Source organism: Elephas maximus, chromosome 10 (genome assembly GCF_024166365.1).
Source record: "Elephas maximus indicus isolate mEleMax1 chromosome 10, mEleMax1 primary haplotype, whole genome shotgun sequence".
NCBI classification, from domain to species: Eukaryota; Metazoa; Chordata; class Mammalia; order Proboscidea; family Elephantidae; genus Elephas; species Elephas maximus.
In genome coordinates this window covers 113,286,225-113,303,464 of record NC_064828.1, presented here as the reverse complement: position 1 = coordinate 113,303,464, position 17,240 = coordinate 113,286,225, and the positions used below count along the sequence as shown (strand labels likewise).

Here is a 17,240-nt window from a genome sequence, read left to right as displayed (position 1 = left end):
TGGGCAAACAACCTGTGTGGTGCAGCCATGCGATGGAACACTACTCTGCAAAAAAAACAGAACGAACTAAATGAACACAGCAACGTGGATGAACCTCAAAGGCATTATGCTGAGTGAAAGAAACCAGTTTCAAAAGGTTACTTACAGTAGGCATTATTTCATTAGTATGACATTCTCCAAAAGACAAAACTATTGAGATGGAGAACAGATAAATGATTGCTAGGGGTAAGGGAGAAAGGTCGGAGTCAGAGGGAGAGAAGGAGGGAGTTTTGCAGGGTAATGGGACTGTTCTGTCTTCCAGACTGTGGTGGCGATTACATGAATCTATGTTGTCGTAGTTGTTAGGTGCCGTCGAGTTGGTTCCAACTCATCGTGACTATTTGCACAACAGAACAAATCTATACAGCTATTAAAGTTATGGAACTGTGTACCCAAAAAGTCATCCTTACTGTGTGGTAACTTAGAAAACAAAATACCAAAACCAACCAAACAAATCAACAAAAAGTTCTGAGAGACAAACAAAAAAACTCCAGTAATTTGAATGACGGAAAATAGTTTCCCATTATTATCTTCCTTTGGATTTCTTTGATTGGTAGTTAACTGATAATGTGTCCTATTTTTCTTTAAATGCTCTTTAAAATCATTGGAAATCATTTAAAGGAGGCAGAAAATTTGGAAACATTAAAGGATTTGACATATAGCTTGGGATATGAATAGTTCTCAGGTCAACTTCGTAGAATCTAGGATTTGACTTGAAGCCAAAGAGCCCATATATTGCAACTGCTGCATTCTGGAGGCCTTTTTAGTCAGAAGTGCCTTTGCTTCATTTATTTTCTCTTCACGCTCTAGAAAGCTGAAATAACTTGAGGACTGCTACCCCAGATGAAGCACCTTCTGAGTAGTGTTTCCGAGGTGAGCCGGAATAATGGAATGGTTTTCTTCAGCAATCTCAAAGCCCCACTGCTACTTCATAACCCATTTTACTTAACTTATCAAATCTGGTTTGAAAGCATTAATATTTTCAGTCTACGTTGCAGGGTGGGGTCCATTTTTTGTATAACACCTGTTGTCAGGTGCTGTCGAGTTGGTTCCGACTCAGCAACCGTGTGGACGACAGAATGAAACACTGCCCAGTCCTGTGCCATCCTCACAGTCTTTGTTATGCTTGAGCCCATTGTTGCAACCACTGTGTCAGTCCACCTTGTTGAGGGTCTTCCTCTTTACTTCTGACCCTGTACTTTACCACCCCCATGTGTCTGTCAGTCTGTTGTACTGTGGAGGCTTGCGTGTTGCTGTGATGCTAGAAGCTATGCCACCGGTATCCAAATACCAACAGGTTATCCACAGCAGACAGGTTTCAGCTGAGCTTCCAGACTAAGACAGACTAGGAAAAAGGACCTGGCAGTCTACTTCTGAAAAGAATTAGCCAGTGAAAACCTTATGAATTACAGCAAAACATTGTCTGATATAGTGCCCAAAGAGGAACCCCTGAGGTTGAAAGGCACTCAAAATACTTTACCAGCATGATGCCCTTCTCCAGGAACTGATCCCTCCTGATAACGTGTCCAGAGTATGTGAGATGTAGTCTCGCCATCCATGCTTCTAAGGAGCATTCTGGTTGTACTTCAGTGTTATCAAATAATAGCTTTATTGAGATATAATTCCCATACCATACAATTCATCCATTTAAATGTACACGTCAGTGCTTTTTAGTATACTCACAGAGTTGTGCAACCACCACCATAATCGGTTTTAGAACTTTCATTGCCCCAAAAGAAGCCCTGTACCCATTAGTAGTTACTCCCCATTTCTCCCAAACCCTCCTCAATTCTAGGCAAATGCTAATGTACTTCCTATTTCTACAGATTTGCCTATTCAGGACATTTCATATAATTTGTGGTACTTTGTGACTGACTTCTTTCACTTAGGTAACGCTGTCAGCATTCATCCATGTTGTAGTATGTGTGCATCACTTTTTGAGATACTAAGTTGCGCAAGTTTTCTATCCTCTCTTCAAAGCAGGACTTACTTTAATCCAGTCCCCTTCAGGCAACACAGAGAGCTATAATGGGAGGAACACTGGACAGCAATAAATCAGAATTGTACATTTTCCTCACATAAAAACATTTTCCCCAGTTTTAATACTTTGCGTTAATCTTTGGGGAGAGAAAAGAGGGGCTTTAATTTACCTTCTGTACCTTTCTGTAGTTGGAATTTTCTGACTTTCAGAAAAATCAAAGCTACTGCCATTTAGTCGATTCTAACTCACAGTGACCCTATAGGACAGAGTAGAGTTGCCCTGTAGGATTTCCGAGGCTGTAAATCTTTACGGAAGCAGACTGCCATGTCTTTCTCTGGTGGGTTTGAACTGACAGCCTTTTGATTAGCAGCTGAGCTCTTTAACCACTGAGCTACCTGGGCTCCTTCCTAACTTTAACCATATATAAATAAATGTCAACAAGGATATCTGTGGGGGAGCTAATCCTCCTCTCTCTCTCTTTTTTTTGCTTTGTAACTCTCTAAAAAAATAAAAATAAAAAAACTAAATTCTAATAAGGCCCATGTATTTTTTAATATCTACTAGGATTATTTAACTATTTCTCTCCATAATTTGTGAGTTATTACTTTATATAGTCGAGGCTATATTGCATACATATATACTCGTAAGTATTCTTTTTACTACTGTATCTCTCTTGATCCTGAATCATGTTTTTGTTCTTAAATTATATTTGTCTGATGCTAAAATTGCTAACTTGGCTTTCTTTTTGTTTATACATGCCTCATAACTTTTTCCATTTCTTAATTTTCAATCTTGAAGTACCCTTTTGCTTTAACTGTCTTGTATAGACCACATAACTCTGGTTCTTGTTTTTTATTGAATTCATTAATCCTTGTCTATTGAACGGTGATTTTAACCCATTTGTAGTACAGTAAAGGAACCCTGGTGGCACAGTGGTTAAACTGCTTGGCTGTGAACCGAAGGGTCAGCAGTTCAAACCTACCAGCAGCTCTGTGGGGGAAAAGACCTGGCAATCTGCTTCTGTAAAGGTTACAGCCCTGGAATCCCAATGGGGCAATTGTACCGTATCCTTATAGGGTTGCTATGTGTCAGAATCAACCCGAAGGACACTAGGTTTGGTTTTTTTTAACCAATGGCACAGTAATTACTATTAAATTAGCATAGCAGTCTTCAAACTGAGGCACATTGATCCCTGAGGGTGCATAAACACTTCCTGGGAATATATTGGCAAGGTGAGATTTAACGGAATTCATTTCCTGAATCTCCCACTTCCACATGCATTTTGTTTTATTATTCATGAGTCTGAAAACGTTGCCTCTGGTCTGCTGGTTCTCCTTTCCCACAGCACCTTTTGTGACTGCTCTTCTCTCACGGTACAGAAGAAAGGCATATCAGGGATCTTTCTGAATATTACTGTGATTCATTGCCTCAGGGTAGGAAAACCTTCTGAGGACCAAACAGGAATAATCTGAGAACACTTTGGTCCTGAAGGAGCATCTCATGAGAACAAAGCAAAGAAAGCGTCTCTAGAAAATAACGAAGAAGGCAGGGCTTCACCCAGGCCACCAGCTCATGGGGTAGCTCCATGCCTTATCTCTCTAGTCATCTGTTTCAAAATTAAGAATTCAGAAGTGACATGGCTTTCACTGTGATGTATATAAACACGTTCGAGTTGACGAATTAGGTCAAACTTTTTCTAACAAAGTAAATCTGATTTGGTTGAATGCTTTGACAGCAGAAATTAAAAAAAAAAAAATTTTTTTTTCTTTTTTTAAATAGGCTGTGCCAATTAAGTTTCATGGCAGACCGTTTTCATAAATTGAAAGAGCTTAAGCTGACATTTTAAACCCCTTTTATAAATTTATTTAAAATATTTAGTATGTTTAAACTATTTAAAGCACACACGCCATATGTAATGTTTCTAAACATCACATCTTTTGCAAACATCTAAGCTTACCATGAAAAATTCTAGATGTCACCTTAAAAATATGCAAGTGGACACAGTTTTTCAAAATACTGTTAGGGAATAAAAAAAAATTTTTTTTTTTGAATACACAAGCAAAAAAAAAAAAAATCAGGAGCCCAGACAGTAAAAAAAAAAAATTTTTTTTTTTTTTTTTGCTGTCTTGTTCTGTATTTTCTATTTATCATGCTTTTCTCTTTGTTTTTTACCCATTTGCCTTCAGATTCGAACTGCCGACCATTTGGTTATCATTTTGCCTTCTAGTATATAAAATTTTCTTCAGTTGAATTGAAAACTGTCGGTTCTGTTTTTATTCTCCTGATAGTTATTGCTAATTTATTGTGGTCCATGCTTATGCTTATTTTTCTTTATTATTGTTTTAAAGCTTATCAATGTCTGTGTCTTCCGCAGTCTTTAATATACAAAGGCTTAGGACGCTGAACCACCAAGGAGTATGCAGAGAACTAAAAGCCCTTCCCACCCCTAGGAATGTAATGATTGGGTTCCCCTTTCCTCTTAGCTTTCTTTTTCTCCTTCCCTTTATGTGATGAAAGATGGATCTGATGACTTGTGTGATGAGAGGTTATTTCATAGTGTCCTCTTGGTCACAGATTTCAACGAAGAGCCATCTGGCATTGCCTCTCAGAAATTGCTCGGGTAACATCAGAGGACCTTTGGCCATTTACGGTTTCTTACCAGATTGTAGTTCTGGGAAGAAAGCACCTTCTGCGGGCAAGTCCCAGACTAAAAAGAGAGATTTGGAGTCTGGTTATTATACCTAAGTTTGTTGTCCTTCATTTCTTCCCCCTGGGATGAACACCATCTTTAGACAAGGCAGGCTTAGACAGGGTCTAGCAGCAAGCACAGGAACTGAACTGTGTGAATGAACTGGAAGAAAAAGGTACTTTTAGAATCTTGTGGCTGACTGAGCTGTCTGAGTGTAAACCCTCTCAAGAAATGCCTCTAAGGCAAAGTTGTTGAGAGTACGAGAATCTCCAAATCCAATTTCCATTCTGATTTTTGGAGCCATAGTTGAAATTCTAAGACTCAAATAATGACAGCACAAATAAAATATTATATCAAAAAGCCTGTGCAGCCTAGGCTAGGAGGATTTCATAGTGTGGCGGATGGTAACTAACACCGTGCAGCTGCTTCTCCAGAACACCGTCTCTTCTCTGTAACACAGATTCTCGGGAAATGCCAATGTTATACAAGCATAAGTGGTCTCTGTATTTCTTAGTCAAAGCCCCTTCAATCCTTAAACTTCCTACCAAAAGAGGGTAAAGTTAGTTTACAGAGAAGGACACCCAGGTCTACAGAAGTAGTAAAATGATTTTCCTAAGTCACACAGCAAGTCTTCCAACTAGATCTCCTAAGTAGAGTCTCTCTTAGTATGACTCCCTGATTTGTTTTCAGCCTGTTGTGCTTTCTGTTGCAGTCTGGACACATGGGAAGCACCTCTTTGAATTCAGCGCAGTTGTTGTTTATTGAGCATTCACTGTGTTCAAGACCCAGAGCCAGATGGCTGTTGTGTGAGCTGCAGTAGCCTTCTTCTTCTTTCATTCGTTCATGTATTCATTCATGCAGTCAATCAGCGTTTACCCTGTACCTACTATATCCCAAGCATATTTAGTGAGGGAGTAAAACGTATCCCATTTAGGATAGCTGAACTCTCAGGGTAACGTTATAAGGTGCTGCCTTAAATTGAATATGTTTAACTCCCTTGCTAAATTGCTTCTCAAGTGCCAACATATCTTACTATGTTTTTCCAGCATTTCCTATTGCCTTGACATGATTGATTAAGGAATTGGTGATATGCTGACAGTGCATGTTATTAATAAGGCCAGTCTTTGCATTGAACAGATGAGGGAGCCAGGACTGAGAATGGAGAAGTGAATGGCCAAGGACATACAACCATAGGGCTAGAACCCGTGTCTCGACGCTCTGGCTAGGAATCTTTCTACATTTCTTGTTCCTTCACATAATTTTACTTAAGTACCTTATTAAAGTTAGATGGTATAGTTAAAACACTACCCCCAAAAGATTTACCTCTTACTCATACATAGTGAAACCAGTAAAAAGCAGTAACATGTATGAAAGACAGAGGAAATGAGGGGTGAAAGTGAAAGGCACTTTCTTACAGTGAAGGTGTTTAGACTCAGGCTAACATCTTCAGGAAGTGCCCAGGAAACAAACATAAAGTCCTCTGGGGCTTCAGTAATCGTAGTCAGCTTCTGCTGTGGCCATGACAGAGTTACTGGTAGGGTACTTATTCTCTTGACAAAAACTGGGAAACTGAGCAAAGCATATGAAGTAACTGTTCTCACACACTGAAGAGGCTGCACAGGACTCTGGTTCTTGAGAGAAGAAACACACATGAATAAACCCTGCATGGCTCTGACTTTCTGCCTGAAGTTACATTTTGGTCTTGCCACAGAGTGATGGAGCTCAACTGAGAGGTGATCTTAATGAGCTGAGGAGACAGATACTGCAATTTCAGGCTACTGGAACAGCCGGACAAGGAACTAGTGAAGAGAGAGCCTTATGGTTGTGGCAAGGGCAGCAGAGGTCTGTGTACAGTTTCGCTTTGGCATGTTGGCTAAGGACTAACTGTGCACGTTCAGAGTGAGACTCTCCATGAGGCCTAGCAGAGTTGCCTGCTGTATGGCTAAGAGTTGAACAATGATTCCAGAGGTCATGCAGTGCTGGAAGATGTTGGAGATCTGGCTGAATCTGAATGAAGATACCTCACTGAGTTCCTCAGGCATTCAGTTGAGACCCCAGGACAGCCATACTCAGGAGTAAGGACCATGCCTTTGAGTAAGGTCCACACCCCAGGGCTAAGTTTAAAATGGAACTAGAACTTAAGAATTAAACCAAGTCTGACGGGACCAAAAGAATCTGCCAATAATTTGCCTGCCTTCCAGAACAAACTCAGCACCTTTAAAAGGAAGAAAACATGATCCAGACTCTCTGCAGTGTATCATTAACAAACCTAATATGTTGTTGTTGTTAGATGCCGTCAAGTCAGTTCCGACTCATAGCGACCCCATGCACAACAGAATGGAACACTGCTCGGTCCTGCGCCATCCTTACGATCGTTGTTATGCCTGAGCTCATTGCTGCATACACTGTGTCAATCCATCTCATTGAGGGTCTTCCTCTTTTCCACTGACCCTGTACTCTGCCAAGCATGATGTCCTTCTCCAGGGACTCATCCCTCCTGACAACATGTCCAAAGTATGTAAGACGCAGCCTCGCCATCCTTGCTTCTAAAGAGCATTCTGGTTGTACTTCTTCTAAGACAGATTTGTTCATTCTTTTCGCAGTCCATGGTATATTCAATATTCTTCACCAACAACACAATTCAAAGGCATCAGTTCTTCTTGGATCTTCCTTATTCATTATCCAGCTTTCATATGCATATGATGTGATTGAAAATACCGTGGCTTGGGTCAGGCGCACCTTAGTCTTCAAGGTGACATCTTTGCTTTTCAGCACTTTAAAGAGGTCCTTTGAAGCAGATTTACCCGATGCAACGCGTCTTTTGATTTCTTGACTGCAGCTTCCATGGCTGTTGATTGTGGATCCAAGTAAAATGAAATCTTTGACAACTTCAATCTTTTCTCTGTTTATGATGATGTTGCTCATTGGTCCAGTTGTGAGGATTTTTGTTTTCTTTATGTTGAGGTGCAATCCATACTGAAGGCTGTGGTCTTTGATCTTCATTAGTAAGTGCTTCAGGTCCTCTTCATTTTCAGCAAGCAAGGTTGTGTCATCTGCATAACGCAGGTTGTTAATGAATCTTCCTCCAATCCTGATGCCCCGTTCTTCTTCATATAGTCCAAGTTCTCGTATTATTTGCTCAGCATACAGATCAGATAGGTATGGTGAAAGAATACAACCTTGACGCACACCTTTACTGACAGAAACAATGCCGGAGATTGAATGATGGAATTTTGCAAGACCAACGACTTCTTCATTGCAAATACCTTCTTTTACCAACATAAACAGCAACTATACACATGGATCTCACCAGATGGAACAAACAGAAGTCAAATTGACTACATCTGTGGAAAAAGACGATGGAAAAGCTCCATATCATCAGTCAGAATAAGGCCAGGGGCCGACCGTGAACAGACCATCAATTGCTCATATGCAAGTTCGAGCTGAAACTGAAGAAAATCAGAGCAAGTCCACGAGAGCCAAAATGTGACCTTGAGTATATCCCACCTGAATTTAGAGACCGTCTGAAGAATAGATTTGATGCATTGAACACTAGTGACTGAAGGCCAGACGAGTTGTGGAATGACATCAAGGATATCATACATGAAGAAAGCAAGAGGTCATTGAAAAGACAGGAGAGAAAGAAAAGACCAAGATGGGTGTCAGAGGAGACTCTGAAACTTGCTCTTGAATGTCGAGCAGCTAAAGCAAAAGGAAGAATTGATGAAAGATGCCTAATATACAATAAATAAAAGTAGTGGACATGTAAAGAGTCAGAAATGTGGCCTATACTTAAGAACAAAAGCAAACAATAGACCCTGAGATGACCCTGAAGTTGGAATTACCAGGCAAGTACTTTAAAGCAGCTTTTATAAATATGTTCAAGGACTTAAAGGAAAAGATGGGTAAAATGAGTAAACAGATGGGAAATCTCAACAGAGAAATGGAATTTTTTTTTTAACAGATGGAAATTCTAGTACGAGAAATGAAATGAAAAATTCACTGGATGGGGTAGATTACAAGTGGATCATAGAGGGCAGAAAAAAAGGATTGTGGACTTGGAGACAAATCAATAGAAATAATCTAATCTGAAAAGTAGAAAAAACAGTATTGAAAAAAACTTAACAGAGCCTCAGTGACCTGTGGCATAATATCAAGAGGCCTAATATATGTGTAATTCAAGTCCTAGAAAGTACCTTCAAGAGTGAAGGCAAAATAAAGACATTTTTCATATATAGGACAATTTGTTTCCAGGAGAACTGCTATACAAGAAATGTTAAAGGAAGTTTTCTTCAGGCTGAAGAAAAATGATACCAGGAAACTCAAATCTTCAGGGAGGAATGAAGAGCACTAGAAAGGATAAATATATGGATAAATATTTAAAAAAAAAACTTTTTCCTCTTAATTTCTTACTGTGTGTGTACATATATGTATATGTATATATACACATATGTACGTTGTATATGTAGTATATGATGACTGTACAATAAAGAATGGGAATAGGAGATGAAATTATACAGTTGTAAAGTTCTTATATTTTACATGAAGTGGTATAATATTTTAATGATTTTGTGGGAAGTTAAGGATATATATTGTAATCTCTAGAAAAACCTCTAAAAAATAATGTAAAGAGGTATGGCTAAAAAGTCAACAGAGAAGTAAAAATGGAATTCTAGGAAGTGTTTAGTTTATTCAGAAGAAGGCAGGAAGGGAGGACAGGGGAACCAAAAACAGATGGGACAAACAGAAAACAAATAATAAAATGGTAGACCAATAGCCAGCTATATCAATAATTACATTAAATGTAAGTAAACAAAATACTCCAATTAAAAGATATTGTCAGACTGGATGAAAAAGCAGAAGTCAACCGTGAACTGTCTACAGAAGACACTTGTTAAATTCAAAGGTAAAGACAGATTGAAAGTAGAAGGACATATAGTGGGCAGAATAATGGTCCCTTCAAGGAAATCAATAATGCCAAGAGATGTTGGGAAACACCAAATATCTGGAAATTAAACAAAACCCTTGTAAATAGTCTATGCGTAAAAGAAGAAATCACAAGGGGGAATATTTTGAACTAAAAGAAAATGAAACCTATAATATATCAAAATTTGTGGTTTGCAGCTAAAACAGTGCTTAAACGGAAATTATCTTTAAAAGCCTTTTCATATGTATTTTCACCATTCAGGGTGCTTTTGGCTCCCCATTTAGCACAGATCTTTGTCCTGTGCTCTGTGTAGCTATTTCTCACTGTACCAACAGTAACATTTTAATGCATCTATTTGCTAACATACCGTCTCTTCCTCCCTAAAATGTAAAAGCTCTTTAAGGATAAGCACTGCCATTCTTTTCAGTTTTTGTCTCAGGTCTCTAGCTTGACTTTTAGTGGGTTCTAAGTAAATTTTGAATGAAAGTTTTCGGTTTTTGTCTCAGGTCTCTAGCTTGACTTTTAGTGGGTTCTAAGTAAATTTTGAATGAAAGAAGGAGATACCTGCATGGGAACCCTGGGAAGTAGGCAAAATAAGGATCATTGTCTCCATTTTATAGCTGAGGAAATTGAAACCCCAGGCTCACCTCATGAATAAGTGATAAAGCCACGTTTCCAGTGTCCCTCAAACATTTTCCTCTCAGGCTGACTGAAATATTACCAGTAGAGAGAAATGTCTCCCCAGTAGAAGTGCACGTTTTATACAAGAGTAAAATATTAGGCCGTTGTTGTTATAAGGTGCCGTCGATTCTGACTCATATGTCCTACCAGAACATCATCACATCGCCTTTTGTTCCCTGGAGGTTAGCGAAGACTCTTGCCAGTTCCTGGAGCTTTTCCTTAAGGCCTTTAGGAAATGGTCCATGCTGACCCTCAGCTTTCTATAACAGATGGAACAACCTACGCCCAGGCCACCTGAATGACCACGACTTAGACAGGGTTGTGTAGTGAGTTAGCAGTGAAGCCAGGACCACTACCTGACTGGGACACAGGAAGCAGGAAGCTGTCGAGAGCTTGAGGTTTCTAGCTTCAGGCACTTTAAGCCTGTGTGGTGACACTCAGCCTCCCACGCTGCTGGGGACTCTGCACTGTTAGCTCTTATTTCTCTATTTTCTACCCAAGTTTCAGTTTTTAACTTGGGTTTGTTTCCCCTTTGTCTTTGGTTCAGCTTCCTTTTCCTGTTTGGTTTTAAGTAGAGTCTAAAAATCCAGTTGCTGTCTTCAGAGGGTCTGTGGTCCTCTGAGCAGTGCAGCCTGGTAGGAGTAAAGGACTGGCCTTCTCAGGACACCCGTGCTAAAGCCTTTCCGCCATGGCCTCGGGGTGAGTACTGGGACCAGTAAGGGGACAGAGCGATGTCAAGAGGAAGCCTAGAATCTTAACAGTTTAGAGCAGAAGGGGCCTCAGAGAGCACCAAAACCCCCTTGTTATACTAATGAGGAAATCAAGGGCTGGGGCAAGGGACTGTGTGCCTCACCCAAGGTCACACAGCAGGTTAGCGACCGGCTCTCTCGTCATTCACTGGTCTTTCCATTACACAGGCCTGTGTCTTGATGCCTGTGATCTTTAATGGCTTCCGTGTCAAAAGTGCTTACTCAGAAGCTAAGCGCCTGCCTCAGATTGTAGGGAGGAAGGTCTGAACATCTAAAGGGACTGTTTTCTGGCCTCGGGTGTGCCTGATGGGCCTTGGTTCTTCCCTCCAGAATGGCCTGAAGCAGGTTGTTTTCTCTGAATACTGGGGAAAGAGGGAAGAAGTAGAGTTCCACTGAGTTCCATTTCTATTAGGAACTTCATGGATTATAACAGCAAGAACGCTGATTTTCTGCTTGACAGACTTGTGACTTCAGGCCATTGGTCCCTTACCCAATTGCTGCTTAGCATGTCTGTAAACACTGCAGATCTAGAATCTGTACGTATAATTTAAGTGCCCCTTCTAAAAATGAGATGGCATTTTGGAGATGACTCTTCCCTGCATCTGACCCCATGAAAGACTGTAGGGGATGGGATAGGGCTTTATCCTCTGAGATTTTTGACACTTGTCTGACTAACTCAGCTAACTAGCTTTGTGTCTTAGCATGAAAGAATAATCCTTCACCTTCAGAATTATTTCACGATTTCCAGAGCGCTTTCACCTCTTTTCTTGCTTGACTCTTTTAGTGACCCTGCTGGGGAGATAAGGAGGGATTATTACTCCCCTTTTTGTAGATAAGGAAGCTCAGCCCCTGAAAGGCTGTGGGACTTGCCCGGGTTCATGTGGCTGGTTGAGGACAAACTGGAGCTGGAACCACCTGGAATGGCCTCACCAAGGCTCTTTCTAGAATACTCTGCAGAAGTTATTAAAATTGACCTCACATGTCTGCCTTGAACATTATGCTCGTTTAAGATCTGCCTGTATGGGATCAAAGCGACAACAGCCAAGTCGAAAGACCAGATAGGAACCTTAGGGGGCAGTGAGTTTATGTTAATGGAGAAGTAAAGGAGGGTGAGAACGGTTGCCCAGCTTAAAGAATGTTATCAGTGTCGCCGAACTGTACATGTGGAAACAGTTGAATTGGTGTATGTTTTGCTGTGTACGTTCTCAACAGCAACATTGATTTTTAAAAAATCGACATTACAGTAAGTCCAGTGCTCCTTCTGCTGGGGCCTACCCTCACCTCCTAGTGCCATCTCTACTGAGCTGCTGGAATTCCTTCCACTAGGCCCCAGGTCTCACCGGCCCAGAGAAACTCACTGCCCTTTTTCTGTTGGCTTTATTCCCGCTCCTCCACATCCAGGTTCTATCATTTTAGTAGTTTTCGTTTAGCTTTAAATGATTTGTGGGTGGAACTGTGGAAAACAAAATGCTTTCCATTTCAAAGGCATGTTAACTGCCAACAGGGTTGGGACCCATTTTCAGTTGTAAATTCCATGGGGAAAAGTTCAGGCAGCTGACTCTGGCCAGTCAATTACTGATCGCACACAAATATCAAAAGTAAATGGGGGAGGAAACAAAGCAATTTTTTTAAAGGTCTTTTAGAATTATAGAAATCTTAGAAGTTTCCATCTTGAAAGGGCCCAGAGACCATGCGTAGTAGGTCATCCAGGTTAGTGTTGCTTTGCGTCTTGCCCTCCACATCAGCCAAAATAACTCAGCTTTTATCCCTTTTATGTGTTCCTCAGCATTTCACTGAGGAAAAAAAGTTGTTGATGATTTTGAAGTCTGAAAACTGCTTATCTAGCCCAGCTCTGAAGTGCACTGATCAGGAAACCGAGGCCCAGTCAGGGCAGGACACGCCTACAGTGAGCGAATTAGTGGCCTGCCCAAAGGAAAGCTCAGGTCTCAGGTTTTCTGATACCTCCCCTCCCTGCAAGGCCATTTGCACTCTACCACTGGCGCCTGATGTGGCACTGTGGTGACAGCACCGCTGGGAACCCTGTTAGTGGGGCTGCAAAGATAAACCAAAACCAAACCCTTTGCCATGGAGATGATTCCAACTCATAGTGACCTAGAGGACAGAGTAGAACTGCCCCATAGAGTTTCCAAGGCCAGAATCTTTATGGAAACAGACTACTACGTCTTTCTCCTGTGAAGTGGCTGGTGGGTTCTAACTGCTGACCTTTTGGTTAGGAGCCAAGTGCTTAAGCCCTGCACCACCAGGGCTCCTATAAAACCAAAAACCCAAACCCATTGCCGTCGAGTCGATTCCAACTCATAGTGACCCTGTAGGACAGAGTAGAACTGCCCCATAGGGTTTCCAAGGAGTACCTGGTAGATTCGAACTACCAACCTTTTGGTTAGCCGCCAAGCACTTAACCTCTGCATCACCAGGGCTCTCATAGTAGCGATAAAATCTGTAAACTTTGCATTTTTCCTCATGCTAATATATAGGGATATAGCACTGAGACTCCTGAGGTACCATGGTGCCTGTGTGGCGAGGGTGCCAAGGGCCTTCACATCATGAAAACAGATCTTTCCAGCCCTGGTTCAGGCCATCCATCAGTCAGGAGACATTTTCTGAGCACTTATTATGGGCTGGAACTGGGGACCCGCTTGAGCACATGACGGTGTACAGAAGGCTTTCACTGGCATCATTTCATTCAGTCCTCACACTAGTCCTGAAGGGAGCAAGTATTGTTTGTATTGTTTCCATTTTGTAGAGGAAGAAACCAAGGCAAAGAAGGAGTCAGTGACTTGACCAGAAGCAGAACCAGTAAGTGATTAATCCAGGATGTGAACTCATGTGTCCTGACCACAGATACTCTGCTCTTTGACTCTTGTGCACTGAGCTAGGCCTCGTGTTTGCCCTCAGGAGCATGGAGTGGAGTGGGGAAGACAGCACTCATAGAAAGGAAATGAACAATAGCATAGGCAGGAAGGGCAGCAAGAGCTGAGAGGTTGGGGGTTGTCAGGTAAGACTGCAAGGAGAAACTGGTATCCCAGGTAAGCTCTGAAGGATGGGGAGGACTTTATAAAAAGGGACCAAGCAGGCATCCCAGCGAGGTGGTCTCCCAGGGGCTGCTCTAGGTACTAGGGTTGCAGTCTTGTCCTGAATTTTAGTGGGGACAAGGTGGAGAAGGGAATACAGAAAAGAAATTACAGATATGAAAAAGAAAATTACAGCAAGGTGGTAGAGAAGGACTGGGCTTCTGCCCCCACTGATGCCGTCAGAGGGGATATTTGAGTTGAGACCTCATTGATGGCATGAGACAGCCATGCAGAACTCTGAAGGTGAAAACACAGGGGTGGGGATGGAGCGCAGCAAGTGCAAAGGCCTTGAGATGGGAACAGTTTAGTGGGTTCAGGGGTCAGAAAAGAACAGGGAGGCTGAAGCTACGTGAGTAAGGGGAGAGTGGAGGGAGCTAAGGCAGGAGATGGAGACAGGCCTTATCACAGGCGACCTGGTGAGCCGTGGCAAGCCGTGGTAAGAGCTTAGTATCAGACTGTGATACTGTGATGTGATAGTATGACTATGATACTGTGATATGATAGACTTCCAATAGAGGCTTAAGGAAGATCACTCTGGCCAACTGTGTAGATAGCGGTCCATAGTGTGACAACAGTGGAGGCAGGAACACTTAGCAAGCTATTGCAGTCCTCTAGACAAGAATGATGGCAGTTTGGACTAGCGATGTAGCAATCAGTGTCAGTGGTGAGAAGTACTTTAGAGGTATAGCCTCCAGGACATCCTGATGGATCAAACATGCGTGTGAGGGAAAGAAACAAACATGACTCAGGTGGATGGTTCCATTTGCCATGATGGTGAAGGCTTGATGCAAGCAGTTGGAGCTAGCTGGGGGAGTCGGTAGGGGGTTTTTGATCCTATGTAGGACAGGTTCCCAGCAAATGTCAATGGGCTGAACAAGACTGAGCTAAGCAGAAACTAGCTAATACTCCAGTGCAGCAGGAAAACCTATATGAATGAGTGATGTGTCTGACCCTTTCTGGTGAGGCCAGTTTGTTAATTTCAGTCTCTTCTCTAGTCTCTCCTTTTCCCCCTCCCCTAGAGCATTTATAACTTTCTAACATATTGTAAGAGCAATGGTGGTTCAGTGGTAGAATACTTGCCTTTCATGTAGGAGACCCAGGTTCGATTCCCAGCCAGTGCAGCGATCACCTGTCTGTCAGTGGAAGCTTGTGTGTTATGGTGCTGAACAGGTTTCAGTGGAGCTTCCAGATTAAGACAGACTAGAAGAATGACTTGATAATATAAAAAAAATCAGCCCTATGGATCACAACCATCTGACCTGTAACCAATCATGGGGATGGCACAGGACCGGACAGCTCTGTGTTCTGTTGTCCGTGGGGTCACCGTGAGTCAGGGGCTGACTCAATGGCAGCTAACGACAACAACAGCATGTTACGTCATTTACTTATTATTTTTATTATTTGTTGTCTGGCTCCACCCCTCTAGAGTACAAGTTCCGAGAGGGCAAGGATTTTTGTCTGTTTTGTTCACTGGTGTATCCTCCAATGCCTAAAACATTGCCTGACAATACACATTTATTGAATTGCTGAGTTTAACTACCTCGGATCTGTGGTACCAGAGATACCTGGGCTACCAATGCTGCTGCTCATGGAGTTGCCTGCTGTGGCATGTTAGAGAAGAGGCCAGAAAAGCAGACATTCCCTGTGCTCTCAGGTAATGAAGGATCCAGAGCTCCCTGTACAGTTGATACTAGGTTGGCTGCCTGGACCCAATAATTACCGCTTGTATCCACTGTCCCACACATCCTGAATATGTGGAGATGTAAAAGTATTGGGTAACCTGGGTCCACCTCACAGTCCCTCCTACCCATGCCTTTGCCTCTGAGGTGGGGTTTGGCAAGATAGTCACTAAGAGCACCTGGTATTTCCTTTGAGGTGTTGTCCTAAAAAGCAAGTCGTGTATCCTGTCAGACCACAGGGTACCTGCAGTTTCCAGCCCTCAGAGATCATGTAGCATAGCTGAATCGTTTGGAGAGCTTCTTGAAACTTCTCTGCCTTCCTCCATCCCGAAGGATCTGATATGCTACCAGCTGAGAAATATTACCATGATGATTATAGGTCATTCTGAGTGTGTCATGTGCCTCAGGTGTGCTGGGGCAGAAAATGGCTGAGAACTGGTCTACTCCAGGTGCTTCCTGTGATAATTAAACCCATAAAGCCAATTGCCATTGGGTCGATTCCAACTCATGGCAACCCCATGTGTGTCAGGGTAGAACTGTGCTCCACATTTTCAATGGCTGATGTTTTGGAAGTAGATTGCCAGACCTTTCTTTCCAGGCATCTCTGGGTAGACTTAGCAGCCGAACTCGTTAACCATCTGTACCATCCAGGACTCCAAAAACCAGTTGCCATCAGGTTGATTCGAATTCATAGCAACATGGTGGGGTGGGAGCAACATAGAGGAGAAAAATAACAGCTTCCCTTTTTTGAATGCTATGTGCAAAAAAAAAAAAAGATTTTTTCTTTTTTTTTATGTGCCAGATGGAAACCCTGGTGGCGTAGTGGTTAAGTGCTACAGCTGCTAACCAAAGCTTCAGCAGTTCAAATCCGCCAGGCACTCCCTGGAAACTCTATGGGGGCAGTTCTACTCTGTCCTAAAGGGCTATGAGTGGTAATTGACTCAGCGGCACTGGGTTTTTTGGGTGTGATGTGCCAGGCGCTATGCTCAGTACTTTGTATTTAATCCTCATCTGAGGTAGGTATTGTTATTCCCTTTTTCCAGCTAGGAAAACAAGGATCAGTAGAAGTTAAGTTACTTGTTCCAGGTCACACTGGCATCACATGGCACAGATGAAGGCCCTTGTGCCTTCAAAAGCTATGCTCTTATAGGGACAAAAGAGAAAGAAGGAATCCAAAGGCTCAGAGAAGAAACTAGTCTACGGGACTAGTAGTCTATGTGAACCACAGCCTCATCCACCCTGAGACTAGAAAAACTAGATGGTGGCTGGCTCCCATTACCAACCATCTGATCAAGGTCGCAAATAGATGGACCCTGACAGAATAGGAGAAAAATGGGGAACAAAACCTCAAATTCCTTTAAAAAAAAAAAAAAACAGACTTATTGGACCAGTTGAGACTGGAG

At 42.1% G+C, this 17,240-nt stretch overlaps 1 protein-coding gene across 3 annotated transcripts in view; it reads left to right on the top strand.

Annotated features, from left to right (window-relative positions):
- The window catches only part of EVL (Enah/Vasp-like), a 197,674-nt gene that overhangs the window by 93,999 nt on the left and 86,435 nt on the right, over nucleotides 1–17,240 (top strand). The window contains exon 1 of one of the 3 annotated variants that reach the window (XM_049899521.1): nucleotides 10,107–11,016. The exons of the other annotated variants lie outside the window; for them this stretch is intronic. Coding sequence (XP_049755478.1) covers nucleotides 11,006–11,016 — 11 coding nt within the window. The 5' untranslated portion in view covers nucleotides 10,107–11,005. Of the gene's footprint in view, nucleotides 1–10,106; nucleotides 11,017–17,240 lie in introns of those variants that run through there. 3 annotated transcript variants of the gene reach the window in all.